This window comes from Cercospora beticola, chromosome 6 (genome assembly GCF_033473495.1).
Source record: "Cercospora beticola chromosome 6, complete sequence".
NCBI lineage: Eukaryota > Fungi > Ascomycota > Dothideomycetes > Mycosphaerellales > Mycosphaerellaceae > Cercospora > Cercospora beticola.
Window position 1 is genome coordinate 71,390 of NC_088940.1, and position 23,172 is coordinate 94,561.

Here is a 23,172-nt window from a genome sequence, read left to right on the forward strand (position 1 = left end):
ATGGATCAAAGGTGGAAAGAGGATGCATTGAGAGTGAATCAGATTGCTCAGCGATGCGAGAGATGTTGGCAAGTAGTGGCATTTGGCACGCGTGGTGGTCCACGGAAATTCAGCGTGTTCAGATGTAGACACTGCAATCAAATTGCTTTCGAGGATCCATTCCGCTCTCATGTTGTTGTCGATCGTGGTGGACGAATGGAGTTTCCTCACATGACTTGTCTTCTTAGCGCGACTCTAGCGCGAGATGACCAGCAGGGACCGCGTCTTCCCGCGCGACTTCCACGCAGACAAAAGTGACAAGTGCTCGAAGCCACTTTCACAACTTCACCAACTTCTCTCACTCTCCTCCTGACCGCCCCGCCCAGTGCTTCCACTCCGCCCGATCGCACGAAGGTTGAATTTCCGCCGTGGACTTCATTGCCTAACATGTTCCTGAACGCCATCCCACAGCTGCAAGTCCACATCATGGTGCGGAAAGAGCAGCTCACCGAGTACAACTATGAGAACCACCCGCCCACGGCGAACCACGCCACCAAGTACATCGAAGCGGAAGAAGGACGCAACTTCGCCATGAGCGTGAGAACGGACCCGCAAATGGCAAGAGTGCAACAGGACTGTGTCGCGGCACACATCTTTTTCGACGGCAAGCACGTGGGAGGCTCTATTCTCGAGACCGGCCGCAGGCAAGCCTCTCAGTGGTTCATGCGGGATTGTTACGAGCGGAACACCGCCTCGGGCTCCACATCCGAGAAATACTGCTTCGCAAGCCTTCAGACGAGTAAGTCATATCGATGATGTGGTACCCATCACTTGTTGCTGAGTTCTGGCCAGACGACAATCCCGTTGGCACGGCCAAGCTGGCTGATTACAAGGATCTCGGCGAGGTTGAAGTGCGTTGCTACTGGGCTCGGAAGACCGCCGGCACACACACGAATGACAGCCAATCCACTGCTTCCCAAGACGTCTCAGCAAGCATTCCCGAGAAGTGCTTGAAGGGCCGAGCAATCTCTAGCCGGGCAAGGTACGAAATGCAAGAGCGCACAACAAACAACGGCTAACCGTTACCAGCCTGGGCGCTGTGGAGCAGCGCGCGCACAAAGTGAACTACGCCAATCTCAAGTATCCGTACGGCATAACGCCATTTGCAAAATTCACCTTCAAATGCCGATCACGTCGTGAGTTGAGGCATGCTTTCTACTTCTTGCATTTCCTGACTTGATCATAGGTGACCTCCAGATCGAAGATATCATCCCACGAACCCCGTCGCCTGCCCCACTCGAGCAGCGTGACCCCAACACCTTGACACTTGAAGAGTCGAGGGAGCTATTACGGCGGCTACTACAGCGCAAAGAACAACGCGAACAAAAGCAGCAGATCGAGATCAAGAAAGAAGGTCAGAAGATCAAGAAAGAGGGGCAGAAGAAGCGTGAGCGCTCTGAGACAGTCGAGGCCGAAGTCGATGACGAAGACGAAGGGGGAATTGTTGTTACTGGAGAAGGCCCTGCCCGCAAGCGTGGGCGTCAATCCACGGACTCTGGCGTCGAGATTGTCGACCTGACCGCGGACTAGCGGTTGGTCCTTTCACCGCGAACGCAGATGTTTGTTCCGATGGATGCGTCATTCAACAGAGATACCCAGAATTTTCGATTGCATTGGCATCGGGGCACATTTGAAGGACGTAGTGGCGCGAGAAATGGCAGGACTGGCGTTACTTCGGTCGTGGAGAGTCGTTATGTTGACGAAGTCGCAGCGTTACTTCTGGCGTTATACAACACTACTACCCTGCAAAGCTCTTCCTTTACGGTTTTTCTTTCCGTGTTCCAAATCTGCGCTGGCAGGTATGCGGGTGGAGACCTTCGGGCTGCTAACATCTCGATTGGGTCGGTCCCGGGTCCTTTGCTTCGTACTGACTGGAAGCCGCTTGATAAGTGTGTTTGCTCCAGGCTTGCTTGATCGACAAGCATTGTGCGATTGTACATAAGCCAGCACAAATTTTTTACCCATGTCAGCTTTATCCTCGATGGTTGCACTGACTCTATGTGAAGTGTAAGTCCACGAAATTTCCTTGCCAGAATGTGTTTCTGATTCAATACTGCAGATCGCACGAGCTCCTTGCACGAAAGCACCACACAGGCGTGCACGACCCTACTTTCAGCTGGCTATGAACATTGAGTCCACTGCATTGCCTACACGTTCACGCAAAATGCTCGTGACAGCGGGAGCACATGCGCGAAATTGCTACATCGATGCGCACCATTCTTCTTTCGATCCACTATGAGCAAACTCAACACCAAAATACGCCACAAATTCACCCAGAACGCTTGTGAAAGTTGAAACACATGCAAAATATATTCACTCGCCTGGTCCGTGCATGGGTTTGCACATGCTCTCCACAAATATTCACCTTACACGCAAACTGCACGCCTACCATAAAATCCCCTCGTTGGACCTCTGCTTTCTCTCCTTTCCACATTACAACTTCGCCAACAGCAAAATCAACCTGCACACCCTCAACAGTCCACAGAACAACATTGTCTCTACGCAACACTTCTTACCAACAACACAACTTCGTTCGCATCAAGCAACCTACATACTCACAACTTTCCACCAAACCAACATCTACATACGCATTCTCTACGACCAATACTTCAATAATGGCTCCAGCCGTCGCCTACGATTCGCACCCAATCATGCGCCTTGTCATTCGCATCTGTCGCGAGAATTTCACGAGCTTTTCCGGCCACGATCGCCTTGCGGTCTTCAACGACATCTTTCAACCGCAGCTCTTGACGATGGGTTTCGCGAACGGCAGGATTCCCTACTTCGACTCTCTGGACAGTCAGTGGCGTGACCGGATCCGAACTCAACGCAACATTGACAGATGGGAAACGATTCTCAAAGACCCAGGAGAGATGACAGCAGAAGAACTCTGGGCCTACATCTGGCTCTACGACCTCGTACGCTTGACAGCTGATCGACTCGGTCTGGGAGACCCGAGTACGGAGTTGGTGAAGTGGGAGGGAGTAGATTTCATCCCGCAGTTCAACATTGATAACGAGGTGTGGGATGAGATGATGGAGATTCGGAGGTCGAGCGAGCAGACGGTCATACATTCTCGATCGAGTACCGGACCATTCATCGGGTTCAGGGTTGAGTTGCCGGGTGAATGGGCTGGTGTGGACGGGTACTTCAACGTTGCAAAACCAGATGTCCCGGAGATGGAGTCGGAGGATGAGGATGACGAGAGTGACGATGAAGAAGACAGTGAGGAGGACGAAGATAGTGGTGACGATGAGTGAATATGATGGAGCATCGGCATCGAGAGAACGTGTACACTATGCATAGATCATCGCACACATGAAAGTAATAAATTGAACGTTTTCTACAGACCTTGATCCTCTACCACAGCCTGTCTCTAGAAAACTGAGAAGCAACAATGCTGTCCAGTAAAACTTCGCTGAGCAAGCATGCCCATCCAGAAATTGCGAGATAACATTTCGCAGGAGTGGGCTACATGGCAGAAGATGGCCAAAGTAATAATAGGACACGAATAGTGTAGATTTTTGCGTTTAGTAATGCTGGAAATTGACTAAGTCCAACACCGTCCTCTACAAAATCGACCCTCTACCACACCCTGTCTCTGAACAAGTGAGACGCAACAATGCTGTCCAGTAAAACTTCGCCGAGCACGCATGGCTAGTCCAAGATTGTGAAACAGATCCCATAGGAGTTGAGTATAGACGAGATGATGGCCGAAGCGATAAGAGGACACGAATAGTATAGGGCTCCTGCGTTCAGGGATGCTAGGAATAACCAAGTCCAACACTGTTTTTACGACTCTCGATCTTTCGTATAACTTGCTTCCAAAAGGCGAGAGGCAACAATGCTTTCTAGTGAACCGTCGCCGAACAAGCATGGCTAGTCCAGAATTCCGAAACAAGTTCTATAGGAGTAGGATATAGAGGGGAAGATGGCCTAAGTGATAAGAGCAAACAGATAGGACGATCTTTTGAGCTCAGAAATGCAAGAAATGGATAAGTCCAGCACTATACTCTACAACCATCCGTCCTCTATATTCAGCTGCCTCAAAAAAGCAAGAGGCAGCAGTGCTGTCTAGTAAAACTTCTCTGAGCGAGCATAGCTATTCCACAATCTCGAGACTATATCTATAGCAGTAGAAAGGATGGGCTAAGTGAAGAGAGAGAACGGACTATGCACGCATTTTCGCCAAAATTGAAGAAATGCATAAGTTCATCCCTGTCTTCAACAATAGTATATTCCCTGTATTAAACATGCCTCCGAAGAGCAAGAGCCAACAATGCCGTCTAGCAGAACTTCGCCGAGTAAGCATAGCTGTTGCTCAATTGTGAGACCAAATATACAGGAGTAGAAAAGATGGACTAAGTGAGGAGAGAGAACGGATTGTAGACGTATTTTCGCAACAATTCGAGAAACGAATAAGTCTAACACTGTCCTCTACAAATATTGATGCTCTTCACGAGGTGGTGTTCTAGAAATCTAGCGACAACGATGCTACTAATACGAGCCTCGTCGAGCAAGCTTAGCGGTTCCAGAACTGTGAAACTAGATCGACCGATTCAAAAAGGGGGCAAGTAGTTAGATTAGTATAGGAATCCCAACGCAAGAGAATGAGCTCAATGCTATCCTCCGCTGCTATTAATCCTTCGCTCCGCGGTCGCTCCATTGAATGAACGTCGAACAGTGCTATTAGTTGAAGCTTCGATGAGCAAGTACAGCGGCTCCAAAAAGTCGAGACTGTATTGATCGAGTTATACAGCAGTTCAAACAGAGGTCCAAGTGATCGGAGAGAACGAACTGTATAAACACATTGCCGCAGGTCAGTGAGCCTCGTAATATCCTCTCCTGCTTCCGATCCTTCTCTCCGCTGTCACTCCGGAAAACGAGTGGCAAACAGCGCTACTAGACAAGACTGTGCTGAGCAAGCATAGCGGTTCCAGGATGCCGAGATCAGGGCCAATAATTCTTCGCTCTCAATTTCAATCCAGAAATCGAGTGGCGAACAGTGCTATTAGACCAAGCTTCGCCGAGCATAGGCAGTAGTTCGAGTGTAGCGAGACTAGATGGCGAGGAGCAGACTACAGTATAGGAAAGGCTGCAAGGTGCGACTTGACAGCGTGCGGTGTAAGTGTATCAAAGGAATGAAGCGTAGAAGTGGTGGACTCAACGCTATCGTCACAAGTATAGATGCTACCGCTCTGGAAAAGGATTTGCAAACAGTGCCTTCGACTAAAGCTTGAATGAGCAGGTATAGCCACTGCATGGTAGTGAAGCCAGACGAACAGACAGAAGATCAATTGCAAAAATGTTGCTGGCGACGTCCTCGAGAAGGACAAGAAGAGCTTGATGAACTACAGCACGTCCGATACTGGAGTCGGCAAGCCCACCGCCATGCCGTTCGACTCTCCAGACATCAGCACTATTCAGCCGATAGACCAAGAGCTCGATCCCAACACTGCTGTGGACACCCCTGTCAAGCAGAAGAAGAAGCTGAGTGCAGCCGATCACCTCCTCGCCCGCAGTGCTGCGCGCGAGTCCGCCGCCGGTTCGAACGATTAGGGCTACAGTAAAGACATTGCTGACTACATATGCCCATGTTTCGTGTACAGCGCAATGACTCCCGGAATGATGAGCCAACAGTGCTATCGAGTGAGAAATTGTCGAGCAAGCTTGATCCTTTCTCGGCGGTGAAACCCAAAGATTGCAGCAGACTATATTGCAGAAAAGGTTCACATCAGGCCCATTTCTATTCTATACGCACTGCTACTCTGCAAAGCGAGAAGTAATCAGAGCTGTCGAGTAAGGCTTTGCCTATCTAGCATGACGTTACTGGAATGGCGAGACCAGGAAATTTCAGAATGAGTTGGAGCTAACATTCCAACAGCAGAGGCTTTGACACACCTGACGGTCACCATTCTCAAGGCACCATTGATCCTTAATGCCCTCCGAACGAGAAACAATGGCCCAGCTCTATATGTTCAAATGTTGGAAATGCAGGTCAGATACTCAAATCGCTCGTGCCTCTCCAACGTGTCATTTGCATCGTAGCTCCCGTTAAGGGAAATGCTTTTCAAGAAAAATCGACGAGCGCAAAGAGACTGTTAGCGTTGACGAAGAGAACTTTGAAAACAAAAGAGATGCTATGCTTAGTTCAATGAAGCAGCGTCGACACCCAGACACTGTATAGATGCTGATCTGCGTGCTACTGATACGTTTGCAGGCAGAGACACCTAGCGTTTTCCATCAAGTTGTATACCAGGTAGATTTGGGCTACAACACAGGTGGCGAGAGTGACGAAACGTTTCTCATCTCCGAAGTTTGAGGTACATTGCATGGCAGCAATTGCAGCACTGTCATGGTTGCCAATTATGGTGTGCATTGGAGTTATGGGCAAGTTTGTTGACCTATACTACAGCTTCTTTAAGGCGATTGTACCTCCTAGCTCTCTGCTCTTTAGCGCATATGTCTTCTTCGTCGTAGTCGTGCGAGGAGGCGTGAAGTCAGGATGGTACTCGTCCTCGTCCATCGCGATGTGCTCGTCCTTGGTAGAGAATGTATCAAAGACGTCGTCGGACATGTCCGACGGGTGGCTTTCGATTCTGAGTAGCGCGCATTGTTGTGTAAGGCGTCGGTCCCGTTCGTTGCTTGGCGGAAGGTGAACCGGCGGTTTCTGCTCAAATACACGCTCAAATATTGATGGCTGAGTTGGCGCTCATTTTGCGAGTGCCTCCTAGACTTGCGTCGTCTCTACGGACGAGCAGAACGCTGCACTCCAAGACTATCGCCGAATCATAGGGGCTGGGAAAGCTAGAGAGGAGCAAATTCACTTTCTACGTCTCGCCTTACTTCTAATGTGATTTCCAGGCGGCATGGAGCGCAGCGGCCAGGCCTAGAATTGTGCTAACGTAGCAGTGGCCCGCGGAGGAGAAGGTCTACTAGCTAAGCCGCGTTGCAATAGTCTGCTGCTTTGCTTAAAGTCTATCCTAGTACGTTTTAGGTCAAGTCTTCTTACTAGATACTTTCTATAAGCGAAATGGTCCTAAATCGAGTAAAGCCTTGCTAATAGTTACGTCGAGTTCTAGCGCTAGCGAATGTTAAATCGAGAACGCTCTAAGGGAATAATAAGGACTATAGTCGCTATATCGTCCCGTTCTTTCCTTATAATAACGTCTAAGGCGCTTAGAAATTATAAAAGTACTATCTCTTACCTCTTCTCTAAGTATCTTTACGTCGCTATTCTTAGTATTCTTATAGCTATAATACTATTCGAATAAATATAATCTCCTAGTTAGTATTCTAATTACTATACTAGACTTTAGCGACTAATCGGCTTATAACTTTTCTAGGTACGAGTTAAAAGTAAGTAAGCTTACTCTTCTTACCTCCGAACTATTATAGCGCCTTATTCTATATAAGCTTAAGTAGACCTTAAGAGTCCGACTTCTATCGGAGACTAATATTATAATATAGTATAAGTATAATTATAGCTACTTTAACTATATTCGTTACTAGTATAAGTATAACGACGTAGTTTACGACGGTACTATTTATAGCTATAAGTACTTCTAAGCTCTCTATAATAACTACTACTACTACTATATTTACTATAATCTCTATACTTAGACTTAACTCTCTTAGCTAAAAAGTATAGTATATAGCTTCCTTTCTATCGATATATACTAGAACGAGTACTCTATCTAAGGTTCCGGACTTTGCTTATAATATCTATAAGATACGATCTACTTTCGCTATAGTATATAAATATCTCGGAATTAAACCTTCTACTACTATCTTTCTAGTAAGTACTATATATACGACTATTATAACTTAGTAGACTATCTAAGAAACTTTCTTAACTACTATTACCTCTATATCTACCGAGGTAACTATTTCTACTATTTCTACTTCTATAATAATAGTTATAAGTACTATATCTACTATATCGAACGCTATAGTAAGTCCTATAAGCTACTTCCTTATCTAGCTCTCTAACGATAATCGCTTCGGCTAAGTATTAGGAAACGACCGATTTATATTCTAAGTTAGCTCTACTTCTACCTTCTCTCTTATAGATAGTAATACTAGATATCTCTATAACTACTTCTTTAAAAGAACTATAGAAGCTATATACTCTACGCTAGAATAGTACTCTAATATCTCGGTTAGCTTTATATACTTAGTAGATATTAATAGGCCTCTTATAACCTCTATCTAATATATATAAGCGAATAGTATATTAATATATATATCTAGTATTATTAAGATAAGGTTCGTATAGTATCTACTTCTAGGAACTCTAAATAATCGATCCGAGTTATTACTTTTAGTATAGAGCGTACCTATACTCTAGTAGTCCGGATATATAGAGATTACTTTAAGAACGGAAGATATAAGTTACTTACCTTTATAATATAAGGTAAAGCTTCGAGCTTAGTATCTTTATTATTAAATATAAAGCTATTAGTATATTATAGATTAGATTCTCGGGCTATTACTATCTTATTCTATAAGTAGATACTTCTCGTTCGCTATATATACTATAGTTCTTATCGAATTATATTCTCGTAGGCACTCGTCGGATAGATATAATATAGTAGAAGTAGAGATAATAAGTAGGAACTAACCGAGTTAATTATATTAGTTAGTTATAGGTTATATCTTACTCCTAAGATAGGTATTAGCTAGATTATATAACCTAGTATTATATAACCTATATTACCTAATTCTAATCTCTAAAGTATTTCTTAGAATATCTAACTAGACTATACTTTCTAATACTTCTACTTAGGCTAGATAGTCTTCTATCTATATTCCTATATTTAAATCTATTCCTAAATTATAATAAGTTATTAGGTACTATAGTTATATAGTTAGAGCTATATACCTAATCTATCTTAGTTTAACTCCTTAGCCTAGTATCGTAAGTACTATAGTAACGTTAATACTAGAGTATATACCTTTTGTTTCTCTTCTAGACTTTTCTCTTTTTTTTAGACTATATATAAATTCCTAGATCCTAATTACTTATTATATATAGCAAGCTACTTCTCCTATAGTATAACTCCTAGGCTTAGTTTTATACTTACTATAATATCTCTAATATTATAGTACGTATCTTTTATTAATTATTCTAAGGTCTAGAGTTTAATCTATAGTTAGAGTATAAATCTTTTGCCTTTCCCTATATAAGCTAGAGTTGTCTTATAAACTCCTAAAACTATAGCCTATTCTTTAGTTTAGTTAGGCTATTAGTAACTATCTCTTTTATTAGAATATATTCTACTATAACCTTCCTCTACTACTAGAGATATCTAATATAGTTATATATAATATTAATATATTTAGATCTCTTATAGGTATATATATCCTTAATAAGAGTTAAAGCTACCTAATTGTCTTCTATAATTTATACTAGCTTTAGTTCTCTTATAATATTAGGATATACTTTTATAGTTAGTTAGAATAGGTATTCTCCTACTAACTCTATATAGTCTATCTCTCTTAAGAGTACGACTAGGAACTAAGATTGCTTTATATATATATTAATAGCTATATACTTAGCTTCTATTATTAATATTATAATAGACTTTTGCTTCCTACTTATCTAAGAAACTAGAGCTCTATAAAGGAAGAAGATACTCCTAAGGATTAAGACTCTATCTACTTTATCTATTATATAGTTAGAGTCTAAATATCCTATTAGGCTTCCTCTATTTCTTCTAAATATTAGTTCTAAGTCTTAGAATAACTTTAAGTATCTTACTAGTTTCTTTAGAGCTTATATATACCTCTTAGTTAGGTCTAAGATATATAAGCTTAACCTTCTAAGAGAGAAAGTAATATCTAGTTTTATTATAACTATAGGCTATATCTAGGTACTAGTTTAGCTTTAGTACTCTATCTTATTCTCTCTCTTATTATATAAGCCTATTAGTTTTAGACTATTATAACTATCTATTAGTAAGAGAGTTAGGTTAGCTATCTCCTTAGTTATTTCTAGCTTTATAAGGTTCTTCTAGATAAAGTATTCTTAATTAAGCTTTAAAGTTCTAGCTTATCTATCTCTTATTAACCTTATTCTAAGGATTTTCTCTAGTTCTCTAAGATCTTTAATCTTAAATACCTTACCTAGCTATTCCTTAAACTAAAGTATATTTTCTAGCTTTAGTACTATAATTAGAATATTATCTATATAGGTTAGGATTAGAATATTCCTTTCCTAGTAGATAAGAAGGTATAGGTCTACTTCTAATTATATAAACCTAATCTGTTTTAACTTTAAGATATAGAGTTTATTCTAGTCTCTTGCTACTTACTTTAGTCTATATAAGCTTCTTAGGATTTATAGGACTATATTAGGTAGAATCTTAACTCCTAGTAGTAGAATTATAAAGATTTCTTCTTAAAGTTTGCTTTTAGTAAATATATTATTTATATCTACTTAGTAGAGTTCTAGATCCTTCTTATAAACTATAGCTATAAATACTTTTAAGGTATTATACTTAACTATTAGTATAAAGATCTCTTAGAAATTAACTCTAAACTTCTAAAAGAAGTCTCTTATAACTAGTTTTGCTTTAAACTTCTTAATAGCTCTACTAATTAATCTCTTTATATTAAATACCTACTTAGATATAACGAAGTTTACTCCTTTAGGTAGAATAACTTTTATCTAAGTATTATTACTTCTTAATATAGTTAGTTCCTTTTAGACTATATCCTTCTATATATATCTCTATTTAGGATTCTAAATTGCCTCTTTATAGGACTTTAGAATAGGTATCTCTTATCTCTATATAGAGACTTAAGGAGCAATTACTATAAATATAGACTCCTAAACCTCTAATAGAGCTTTCTAAATCTACTTCTATTCTTAGCTTTAGACTTAGCTTAGGAATGCCTTATAATACTTAGTACTAGGCTCCTCCTTCTATCTATATTCTCTCTATCTCTTCTAAAGTACTTATCTTATTACTATACTATAAGCTTTTAGTTCTAGGCCTAGTCCTTTATCTAAGATAGATCTCCTTCTCTTTTAGCTATAAGTTTAGTTTTAGTTCCTCTTCTAATCTCTATTTTCTTATAGGTCCTACTATATAATATTTAATTCTTTTACTTTAGAATATAGTCTCCTACTAGTACTAGGATTAGCTTATCTATTAACTTCCTAGCTTAGCTTAGGTAGTTTAGTAGTTCTACTTTTCTCTTACTAGAGTTATAGTTCTCTAGAGTTTTCTTCTTCTAGATCCTCTATCCTCTAGTACTCCTCCTTATCCTTTAGTAGAAGTAGTAACTATATAAAAAGTATTTAGCTAGGACCTATAGGTTTAGTTACTATAGCTATAGGTATAGTAGCTATAGAAAATATAACTACTATTAGCTTCTTTAGAGGTCTACTAACTAGGTTTCTAATAGATATACTACTTACTTAATTAAGCTTAGGAATATTTAGCTCTATATCTCCTCCTTTCTTATACTTAAACTAAGTAGTAGTATTATAGACTTTAATAGCTCTTATATTAGGCTCCTAGAAGAGCTATATTTTAGTAGTATTAGAAATATACTTAATAAATATAGTATCTTTGCTTCTATTTATTAGTTTATCTAATCTTATTTCTACTAGCTAGGACTTAGGATCTATATAGACTACTACCTTATAACTCTAAACTCTAAAGTATAATATTAAGAGTTAAATACCTAAAAAGGCTTCCTTAGATAATACTTTAAATCTATTAATTTCTAGGCTATTAGGAAGGGAATTTCTAATAACTATATAAGCTACTAAGGCTTCTAACTAGAATTTAATAGATATATAGATATCTTCTAGTATTACTTTTATATAGTCTTTAGAAGTTTAGATTAACCTCTTAACTACTTTATTCTAAATAGAGTTATATACTTTAGTTATATAGAAGGAAATTCTATATTCCTTCTCCTACTACTTTAGTATAGTAAGAAGCTCTCTTACTCTATTACTTCTTATAATCTAGAAAAGGTTTCCTAATTATAGCTTAGCTTTTACTTTCTAGTCTTTAAGGATACTTAGTATATCTTCTCTAGACTTTATTAAGAAAGTCTATTTCTTTCTTAAGAAGTTATTAATAATCTTAAGCTACTATTTATATTCTAATTTTAAGATAAGTAAAAAACTATAGATATTAATAGAAACTAGAGATAACTTTTAGAGTTTCCTTTTAGTTTCTTTCTTTTTATATTTCTTTATTTTTACTAAGGAATATACTCTATAAGGTTAGTATTCCTTTAGAATAGGAATCTAAGCCTTTAAGTTAGATATTTTATATAAGTTTCTAAGAAGACTCTCTCTAAAATATATAAGTTTTCTATACTAAAGCTCCTACTATTCTTAAGTTTTTTCTTAGGCTTTAAAAGTATAGGCTTTATTCTTTTATTTTTAATTAAAGTATAATATTATAAGCTCCTATAATATATTATTAATCTCTATTAGAAAGTATAGTCTAGTTAGACATTCTAAGAGACACTTTAGGAATTAGGATTAGGTAACGTAGGTTATATAATACTAGGTTATATAACCTAGCTAATACCTATCTTAGGAGTAAGATATAACCTATAACTAACTAATATAATTAACTCGGTTAGTTCCTACTTATTGTCTCTACTTCTACTATATTATACCTATCCGACGAGTGCCTACGAGAATATAATTTAATAATCTCCTTAATAAATAGTACTCCTTCTAATAGTTTTATCTAGATAACTAGTTTTCTAGATAATAAAATAAGTATAAATTTTAGTAGTTAAATACTATACTACTAGCTAAATTAGCTCTAAGAAATAAGATTTACTTCTAGACTAGATATAAAGAGAATATTCTTAAGAATAATCTATTTTTCTCTTTTTTTATTTATTACTATATTTCCTATATATATAGCTATTAGATAGCTACTTTTAACTTTAATCTACTTTTTCCTCTAAAGAGGTTTTAGTTCTCTAAAAATTAATTCTTAGTTAGTTATATATAATAAAGTATAGAAGTTAAGTAGCTATCTTAATAGTATATACTTACTTTTTGCTTCTATAGTTAAGTATATAACTTTATTAATATTATTATTCTCTAATAGAGATTAAGATACTTTAAATACTATAGAAGGCTCTATATTTTCTTAGATAGTATATACTTTCTTAGAAAACTTCCTTAAAGTTTATCTCTTCTTAAGAAATTAGACTTTTAAGTTAAGTTTCTTTACTATTTCTTTTAATACTTCTTTATTTAGTAAAGATCTTCTTCTAAATATACTCTCTCTAAGTAGTATTCTTCTCTTCTCTACTCTACTAGTCTATTTTAAGTTAATAGTTCTCTTAGTTTTATTAAGGTATAGATACTTAGTAATATCTCTAAAATACTCCTTCTTATAGAAGTAGTATTTTAGCTTTATACTTTAGATTTCTCTTCCTTTAGTAAATATTACTATTTCTTATAACTAGTATCTATACTATATTAACTTCTTTACTTTAAGAAGTTAGAGAATTTCTTTAGAGTCTAAGTTCTTCTAAGCTTAGATAGTCTACTTTATACTCTTATACTTAGCTAGAAGTATAAAGAGTAGATACTTAATTCTTATATTAGGAGTCTTATAGTATAACTCTCTCTAGTTAATCTCTATAATCCTCCTTCCGAGATTACTAAAGTAGACCTATAATTTCCTAATTATATCCTCTAGTTCTATTTTAAAGGTTACGAATTCTTAGATAATAGCTATTATATATATCTATTAGACTTTGCTATATTTCCTATATAGCTTTATCTAAATATTATATACTCTTATCTTATCTATTACTTTATTTTAGTTATCTATATAAAGACTTTCTATTAGAATATAGATTGCTTTTATATTATCCTTCTACTATTTTAGGCTAAACTCTAAAAATATAGTACTTTTCTCTTTACTTAATAAAGCTTTAGATACTTTAGATTTAGCTAGAGTAGATACTAATAATCTCTTTAAGTCTAAGATTATCTAGAGGATTTCTTTTTTTCTAAATATATTCTTCTATAGCTTAAACTATAGTTTCTAGTTCTTCCTTATTAGAATTAGTATTCTCTTTCTATCTAATTTACTTATTAAATCTATTTCTATAAAATTAAATAAACAAATCTAAACTCTAGAAATATAAGCTATTTTAATTTAATTAGTAGCTTCTAGATTTCTACTTTCTCTAGTTACTAAGACTCTTCTCTTTTAGCTAAGATATCTAAGAACTCTTCTCTTTTATAGAAGTTAGTTAGGTTCTTAGATAGAGAACTTCTAAAAGATCTACTTTCTTAGAAAAGTACTATTAGCTAGTTCTAAAGTATTAGTAGTATCTAGTACTTAGGCCTAGTCTTATCTACTTAGATACTATAGTCTAAAGCTAATCCTTTTCTTTTTATACTTCTTTATTATACTTCTCTTTTAAAGTAGAGTATATTTTACTAGACTTTTCTCTATTTTATTTACTTTTTAGAGACTTCTAGCTTATAACTAGGATCTTCTAAAGCTTTAAAATAGTATAGATAGAATATACTTCTAGTTTCCCTTATACTCCTTTTCTACTTCTCTACCTAATTAATACTATAAGTCCTATAAGAAGTAATATATATTACTTTAAAAATAAGAAGACTAACTCTTACTACTTAGAGCCTCTCTATAAACCTAGACTTATAACCTATTAAATTATATTCTTATAGGTACTTGTCGGATAGATATAATATAGTAGAAGTAAAGATAATAAGTAGGAACTAACCGAGTTAATTATATTAGTTAGTTATAAGTTATATTTTACTTCTAAAATAGATATTAGCTAGGTTATATAACCTAGTATTATATAACCTATATTACCTAATCCTAATCTCTAAAGTATCTCTCGGAATATCTAACTAGACTATACTTTCTAATAATATAGTTTAAATAAGATTTAATTAGTCTCTTTAGATTAGTATAAATTCTTCGATATTATATAAATTCGGTAAACTATAAAAGTATATTATTTTAATTTATAGTATTATATATTATAAGAGTTAAACTAGAGGCTCTAAGATAACTAAGAGATAAATCTTACTACTAGACTATAGAGGCTATACCTCTATACGATTATATAGAATAGTAGAGGTATAAAGCTAATATATTACTTTAGTTAGACTTTAGAGGAAAGTAGCCTTAGATACTCCTATAATAATAAAGTAGTTCCGGGCTAGCTAGACCGATTAGTAGGTAGGTAGAGTCTTATAGTAGTATAGAAGAGATAGGTAATAGACCTAAGTACTTAGAGGTATCTCCTTAGGCTTAGTAAAGTTAGGTTAATATAGAGTAGAAAGCTAGTTAGAGTAGATAGCGATAGCGACTCTAGCTAATTAGACGCCGAGAAATACCTCTAAACTATATAAGAGAATATAGAGAATATAGAAATCGATTATTCTATAGTCTTAGTAGCCTCCTTACTATTATTATTATTAGAAGTCGTATTACTAGTATAATTAAGTATAGACTTAACGTTAATAGCCTCTTCTATAGTATAGTTCGTATACTCTATTAGGTAATAAAGTTATAAAATAGTAGCTAGATCGGAGATATCTAGCTTAATAGCCTCTAAGTATTTAATATTATTATTTTATATCTAGTAGTTCTAGTATAACTTTATTAACTTAGTAGCTCGCGTAGTACTTAGTCGATTGCGTTTCTTAGTATAAATAATACCGAAGGTACTCTAATTATACTTAGTAGAGCCTATAGATATCTAGATCGATAAAGCCTTCTTTATAAGCTTTATAAGCTAAGAATCCTTCTAAATACTTAATATAAACTATAAGGTAAATACGTCGGTATACTTCTAGTTAGCTTTACTCTACCGAGCGAGCTTAATATATTTCTACTACTATTAAGGAAGATTATCGCTCTATATCTTAATTAGTATACTAAGTCTCTAGTTACTATTAAAGCTCTATTTATCTAGATTATCTATAAGCTTACGTAGCTCTATTTCTATATATACTGCCTAGCTATAAGGTAATTAAGAGTTATAGATAGCTTATTATTCGTATAAGTACTACTTAATCGCTTTCTACTTATCTAACGTTAGAAAGCTATTCTATTTAGCTCGTTCGAATAGATTACTAAAGTACGCTATAAGTATAAGAGAGTAATTAAGTACGATCTCGTCGTAGTATAAACTTAAGGCTTAGTATAGTTTATTTAGTAACCTAATAGGACTAGTCTTAAAACTAGTCGTAATAGTAGAGTCGATCTTAAGCTAGAATAGCCTCTTCTTAAGTAGGTTAAATACTAGATAAACTACTAATATTAGTAGCTTATCTACCTCTAATTAAATAGTTACTTTAAGTAGCGGATTAAAGAGCTTAAGAAGATAGTCTACTATAGGCTATAGGCCTAGTAGGTTATAGTAGTCTAATATCTCCTTAAAGGCTATCTTCTATCTACTATTAAGCTTCTAAAGTAGATTATCCGAGTTAGTTAGAAAGGCCTTAATCGCTTTCTTTATAGTATTAAGAAACTTAAGAAGCTCGATAGTACCTTACTAGTATATATAGCTAGGTAGTCTTAGTTTAGTCTATATAAGTTTCTTATTCTATAACTATTTCTATATATATACGCGTAATAGTCCGTAAGCCTTAATCTAGTATATAATACTCTTTATAATTTAAAGCTAGTACTTAATTATATTATTTAATTACTAGTCTATACTAATAAGGTTCGTATAGTACGAGAAATAGATAATATACTTAATCTACGGATAATCTTTATAGATAAACTAAGTAGTAGTTTTATTATTCGAGGCGCTATCTAGATAGATAGCTAAGATCCGTATATTATTAGATTCGGCTTAATCGATAATAAGTTTTAGCTACTAAAAGATATATTTACCTATTATTAACTCGGCGTCTATCTTAATATAAGAGTATAGCTAGGACTTCGAATATATATAAATTAGTAGATTAAGAACGTACTAACTCCGAAGGTTTAACTAGCTATTACTAATTAGAGTAACGCTCTCGTAATTAGTAGGCTTACTAATATCGTCCTATAGAAGTCTCGTATCTTCGTAATCTACCTTATCTAATAGTATACTAGATAAGGTAGGTCTAGATAGTAGACGCTAGTTAACTCTAAGAAGCTTAAAAACCTTTAAGAGATTAGCGTTCTAGCCTATATTAAGCTCCTTTATATTATTAAAAATATAAGTATACTAGGAATAATTAAGAGCGACCTTTAGCTCGGTAGTAAGACTCCGAACTTAAAGTACTATTACTAACTCTTAATACTATAGTTTTAAAGAGCCGTTAGGTAAGCGTTTATAAATACGCTAGTATTCTTTAATATAAGTATAATTATTACTAGATCGCTAGATACTATAAAATTTATATATAAAGCGCTTAATACTAGAATACTAGTCCTTATCGCGTTCGACTATTAACTAGTATATATTCGAGTTTAGAACTATACTCTTATAAACTACTATATCTTCGATCTTATACTACTTCTAATTATATAAAGAAGCTTACTATAGTAGTACGGCTAGTAGATTAGCTCCTTTTACTAGCTAGCGAGACGATTCTATAGTAGTAGTCTCGCTATAACTACTACTAGATAATACTATAGTTAGAAATACTATTCTTCTAAGTATCTTTAGAATCGGCTTATTTCGTATAGGCTACTTAGTATTCTTCTACTATCTATAAAGTATCCGGATTAGTAGTAATACGTTCGTATTATCTATATTAACTTCTATCTCGTCCGCTATAGTATCTATATTACTAAACGCTAGAGATTCGTATAGCTTCTATATTATTTTCTACTTATACTTCTTTAATAATTCTACCTCTACTTCGTTATTACTAAAGCTCTCGAATATATCGTCGGTAGCTAGTAGCTAGATAAGCGGCTAGGTAGATATAGTTTAGTACCTATTCGAGTATCGAGTCGCTAGTAGAAGTAGTTTCTTAAGTAGAGGTAGTTTCTTAGAGTCGATATCGTCGCTAATACGTTTCTTTATAGTATTCGCTATCTTTATAGCTTTCGCTAGTTTCTTCGGTACTATTAGTAATATATCTACTAAACTACCTAGGACGAGTTTACTATTAGAAATCGTATAAGCTACTAGATTAGCTAATATAGGCCGTATAGTTTATCGCTACGTACTACTATTATAGTATAGCTAGCCTATTAAGGCGTAGCTAGCCTATTAAGATATATCGATAGGTATAAGATAGTTAAAGTACTATAGATTATATAGTAGATATAGTATAAGAGCTAGAGGTATATAGCTTAAGAGGCGTAGCTTATTAGATATTAAAGTATAGTAGCTAGTACTACTTATACTTAGTATAGAATAAAAGTATATAGAACGTATATAAATAAAGAAGGCAAGAATTATTCTTAATATCTCTAGATAGGGAGTCTAGAGGCGCTTAATATATTACTATATTCTACTCTTATAATTATAATTCTTCTATCTTATAAGAGTAGCGATCTATTAAGGCCTATTATACTTACGCGAAACGTATCTATCTAGTAGACTAATCGCGACGACGACGTACCGAATAATAGATAGCTATTAGGCTATATCGAAGAGATATTAGAATCTAGAATAGTATAAGCTAAAGAGAAATAGAACGAGAATATAAATAATACCGACGACGCTAGTAATATATATATAATACGTAGGTACCTCTAAGCTAAAAATAATATATTACGCGAATAGCTAGAGATCTATACTCTTAAGGCTAAGAACGAACGCTTACTAAGAGAAATATAAATAATTAAATTACTAGTATAGCTAAGCGCGATAGCGCTAGGCCTCGGATAGCTAATACTTTAGTAAGGTAGCGCGTCTATAAGTTATATAAGTAGCGTACGTTCCGAAAGCGATAAGTATAGCTTATATAAGTCTATTAAGCTATATATACCTAAGCTCTTTAAGAGTAAAACTATAAAGGAGGTATACGAATTTATCTATACTCTTAAAGTAAACTTTATAGCTATACTAAAGAGGTTCCCGACAGATTACTAGAAGGTAATTATAGGTATTATATACCTTATAGGCGAAGCGTAAGAGATATAGTATAATAAATACCTAGGCGTTCTATTTATAGAATATACCTAGTCTCGGTTCTATTAATTTCTATACGATATTATTAGAGATTAAGCGAACTATATACTTCTTATAACTATAGAATACGAGAATATACGCTAGAGTAAGAGCTAGAGTATACGATAGTTTATAATAGACTTTAGTAACCTAGAGTCTTAGTTAGATAACTATACTAAGGCGTAGCTAGTATACTAGTTCCTTGTAAAACTAAAGCTATTACTATATAAGAATATTATTAAGAACTATACTATCTCTAATAAGTATACTAACCTTATTACTCTAGTAAAGTATCTCGAGTAAGCTAAGAAGGCTATACCTCGTAAGCTATATTATAGTAATACCGAGAATAAGTAGGCTAAGTATAAGCGTACTAATAGTAATACTTCTTATAAAGAGGCCTCCGGTTCGACTAGTAGCTAACGCGATACTTATAGTAGTAAGCCGAAAAGTAAATATAGAAGCAAAAGTAAAAGTAAGAGCTAGTAACCTACGTACTTCGTATATAACGAGATTAGCTATATTAGTTCTAACTACTTAAACTCTAAGAAAGATAGTAATAAGCTAGCTATTTATAGAGTAACTATAGTAAAGAAGTAGAGAGCGAAAAAAGCTAAGGCGCTAGAGATAATACGCGAGTTACTAGCGCTAAACTAGATAGCGATAACTCTCTACTAGTTTAGAGCGTACTAGCGATATATATAGAAGAAGAAGTCGAAACGTAGCTAGATAGTAAGCCGGCCGCTTTCCTTCTTAATAATACTATAGATATTAATATAATATTAAGAGCCTTTATACTATAGTATAACCTACTAATAAAGCCGAATACGGCTCTACTACTAGTTACTACCTTTACGAGTAAATTAGAGTACTATTATAGTACGTACTATATATATATATAGATCGTAGACTCTAGTAGTAAGAAGCGATCTATAGGTAGTATCTTCTATATATATAATATACTAACTCCTAATATAATCTTAAGCTATCTATAGCGATATACTTAGCGCGTACTAGCTAGTAGCGCTATAGATAAATAGCTATATAGTAACGATCGTTTTAGTAAGTTCGAAGTCCGAGAAGCCTATAAGTTCTTTAAGGATCTTTAGAAGATACTAGTAGTATTTATAGTAAGCCTAAGTAAGATAGACGATAAGGTTAAGCCTATCTCTAAGAAGTTCTATTATTTTAATAATATTCTTAATCCGATAGAGGAAATAAGAAGTAAGCTAGTTAATAGCGTAGAGTATATAATTAACCTATAGCCTAGAACTATACTACTATTCCGTCTAATATATTACTAGTCGGAGTAAGAATTAGATAAGCTTAAGGAGTACTTAAAAATAGAACTCGAGTACGATTAGATCGAGTATTCTAATAGTAAGGCAAGTACGCCTATCCTATTTATACTAAAGAAGAATAGTAAGCTATAGTTATATATCGACTACTATAGGCTAAACGAAATTACTATTAAGAACCGGTATCTACTACCTCTAATTAGTAAGACGCTAGATAGACTTATAGGAGCTATATAGTTTATATCTTTAGACTTAGCTAATATATACTATCGTATTCGGATTAAGCTAAGTAACTACTAGAAGACTACGTTTCGTACGCGCTATAGCTATTTCTAGTATAAGATAATACTTTTCGGCTTAACGAACGTACTAGCGACGTTCTAAGTATATATTAACTATATACTAGTAGAGCTAGTCGATATAAGCTATATAGTATATCTAGACGATATCCTAATCTATAGTAGAATACGCGAGGAATATATACGAGATATATACGCTATACTTAAGAGGCTCTATAAGTTTAGACTCTATATATAGCGTTCTAAGTATAAGTTCTTCTAGAAAAAGGTCGACTTCCTTAGATTTATAGTAACTACTAGTAGTATTACGATAGACCTAAGTAGAGTAGCTATAATTGTCTTATAGCTAACTCTAACTATACTAATAGAAGTTTAATCCTTCCTTAGATTCGCGAACTTCTACTATCGATTTATCTTTAGATATTCGAGAGTTATAGTACTTTTAATAGCGCTATTAAAGAGTATAAAGAATAGAAAGAAGCTAGAGCTAATTAAGTAGGAAGTAGCTAAGGAGTAGGCGTTCTATAAGCTAAAAAATCGATTTTAGACTATACTACTACTAAGGTACTTTAACTCTATACTACGCCTACGAGTCGAAACTAACGCTTCCGACTTTATAGTAGCCGGTATTCTAAGCTAACTATTCGAAGCGGAATAGTATCTAATTACCTTTTTCTTATAGAAGATAATTAACGCTAAATATAACTATAAGGTTTACGATAAGGAACTACTCGTAGTAGTTAAAGTATTTAAGATATAGCGACTATACCTCGAAGGCGCTATATATAAGGTTAAGGTACTTATTAATTATACTAACCTTAAGAGATTTATAGGTATTAAGTAGTTAATAGGTAGATAAATAAAGTAAGTAATATTCCTCGCTCTTTTTAATTTTACTATTAGCTATCGAGCTAGTAAGCTTAACCTAGCCGATATACTATCTAGACGTAGCGACTATATATAAGAGGCAAAGGAGATAAGTAACCTCCTACTATTACTATAGTAGAAACTCTAGGTATAGAGTACTATACCTATAAGTAGCCTAGTTATTACCTATATAAAAGCTACTTACTAGACTTAGTTAGATACTCTAAAAGTAGTTATAGTAGTAGTTAAGAGCAGGGGGGTAGCACTACCTAATAGTAGGTATATTATAGTAGTAGTTAACTATTTAGTTCGTCCGTTTAGCTTTACTCTACTCTTACGAGTCGCTAGCGCTATTACTATATAAGAGTAGCTATACGCTAACGTCTCGGATATAATTATTAGGTATACTACTATATTAGTATAGCTCGATCTAAAAGTAAAAGTACTATATAAGTAGGCCGAACGTAAAGGTATAGCGAGCGAGAAATATACTATTAAGAATAGCTATATATACTAGAAAGAGGCTCTATATCTACTAAACGACCTAGTATTATAGATATAGGTAATCCGTATATACTACGATAATATCCTAGTAGACTATTTTAGTAAGGATAAAATAGTAGAGTTAGTTAAGCAGAAGTACTAGTAGCTAGAGGTTAGTAACGATATAAAGTAGTACGTCGAGTAGTATAGTAGCTATTAGAAAGCGAAAGCAAAGCGCTATTACCTCTATAGCGAGATAGCTATACTCCTACTATCTAACTATTCTTAGAAGGATTTATCTATAGACTTTATTATAGATCTTCTACCTAGTAAGTAGAACGGCTATATCTTCGATATAATTCTTATAATTATAGATCGTTACTCGAAAATAGTAACTTTCGTCCGAATAATAAAGCGCTATACTAGCGTAGAGCTTATAGATATCCTAATTAATAAAGTAATATAACTATATAGTATACTAGCTAGTATCGTAAGTAATAGAAGCTTAGTCTTTACTAGCTAGTTCTAGTTAGACTTCTACTACGAGACGTATATAAAACGTAGGCTAAGTACTATATTCTATCTATAGACTAATAGTTAAACCGAGTATACAAACTAGACGCTTAAGTAGTATCTATATATCTATTATAGTAAGTAATAAGACGACTAGACGTCTATTCTATCGTTAGTAGAATTCGTATATAATAATAGTATAAATACTATACTTAAGATATCGCTATTTCGAGTAGTATATAGGTTTAACTTAGACCTTTCTATAGAAACGTATAAGAGAGATATAGGCGAAGCTCGAGACGTACTTCTTCGAGAAGAGATACTAGTAGCGAAAAATACTATAGAGAAATTAAAGTAGAACTATAAAGAGCTAACTAAGCGCTAGTAATAAGTAAGCGAATCTTAGGCTAAGTACTTTAATTAGAAGTACTAGCCGATAGAATTTAAAGTTAGCGACTTAGTCTTTTATTTATAAAGAACCTCTAGTTAATAGTACTATCGAAGAAGCTAGTAGATAAATTCGCTAGACTATTTAAAGTTATTAATATAGT

At 34.9% G+C, this 23,172-nt stretch overlaps 4 protein-coding genes across 4 annotated transcripts; 3 read left to right on the top strand and 1 right to left on the bottom strand.

Moving 5' to 3' along the window:
• Positions 1–426: 426 nt before the first annotated feature.
• RHO25_009162 (uncharacterized protein) lies at positions 427–1,569 on the top strand (the record flags this gene model as incomplete). The annotated part of the gene is made up of 4 exons (XM_023605056.1): positions 427–778; positions 832–1,021; positions 1,069–1,175; positions 1,226–1,569. 4 exons carry the CDS (start codon positions 427–429, stop codon positions 1,567–1,569), a joined length of 993 nt encoding a protein of 330 aa, XP_023448563.1.
• Positions 1,570–2,654: 1,085 nt separating this feature from the next.
• On the top strand, positions 2,655–3,299 carry RHO25_009163 (uncharacterized protein; the record flags this gene model as incomplete). The annotated part of the gene is made up of 1 exon (XM_023605057.1): positions 2,655–3,299. The coding sequence occupies one exon, from the start codon at positions 2,655–2,657 to the stop codon at positions 3,297–3,299; it is 645 nt and encodes a 214-aa protein (XP_023448565.1).
• A 2,131-nt stretch (positions 3,300–5,430) lies between these two features.
• Positions 5,431–5,598, top strand: RHO25_009164 (uncharacterized protein; the record flags this gene model as incomplete). The annotated part of the gene is made up of 1 exon (XM_065603157.1): positions 5,431–5,598. One exon carries the CDS (start codon positions 5,431–5,433, stop codon positions 5,596–5,598), a length of 168 nt encoding a protein of 55 aa, XP_065459229.1.
• An 850-nt stretch (positions 5,599–6,448) lies between these two features.
• RHO25_009165 (uncharacterized protein) lies at positions 6,449–6,616 on the bottom strand (the record flags this gene model as incomplete). Its single annotated transcript, XM_065603158.1, has 1 exon — positions 6,449–6,616. The coding sequence occupies one exon, from the start codon at positions 6,614–6,616 to the stop codon at positions 6,449–6,451; it is 168 nt and encodes a 55-aa protein (XP_065459230.1).
• Positions 6,617–23,172: the final 16,556 nt, after the last annotated feature.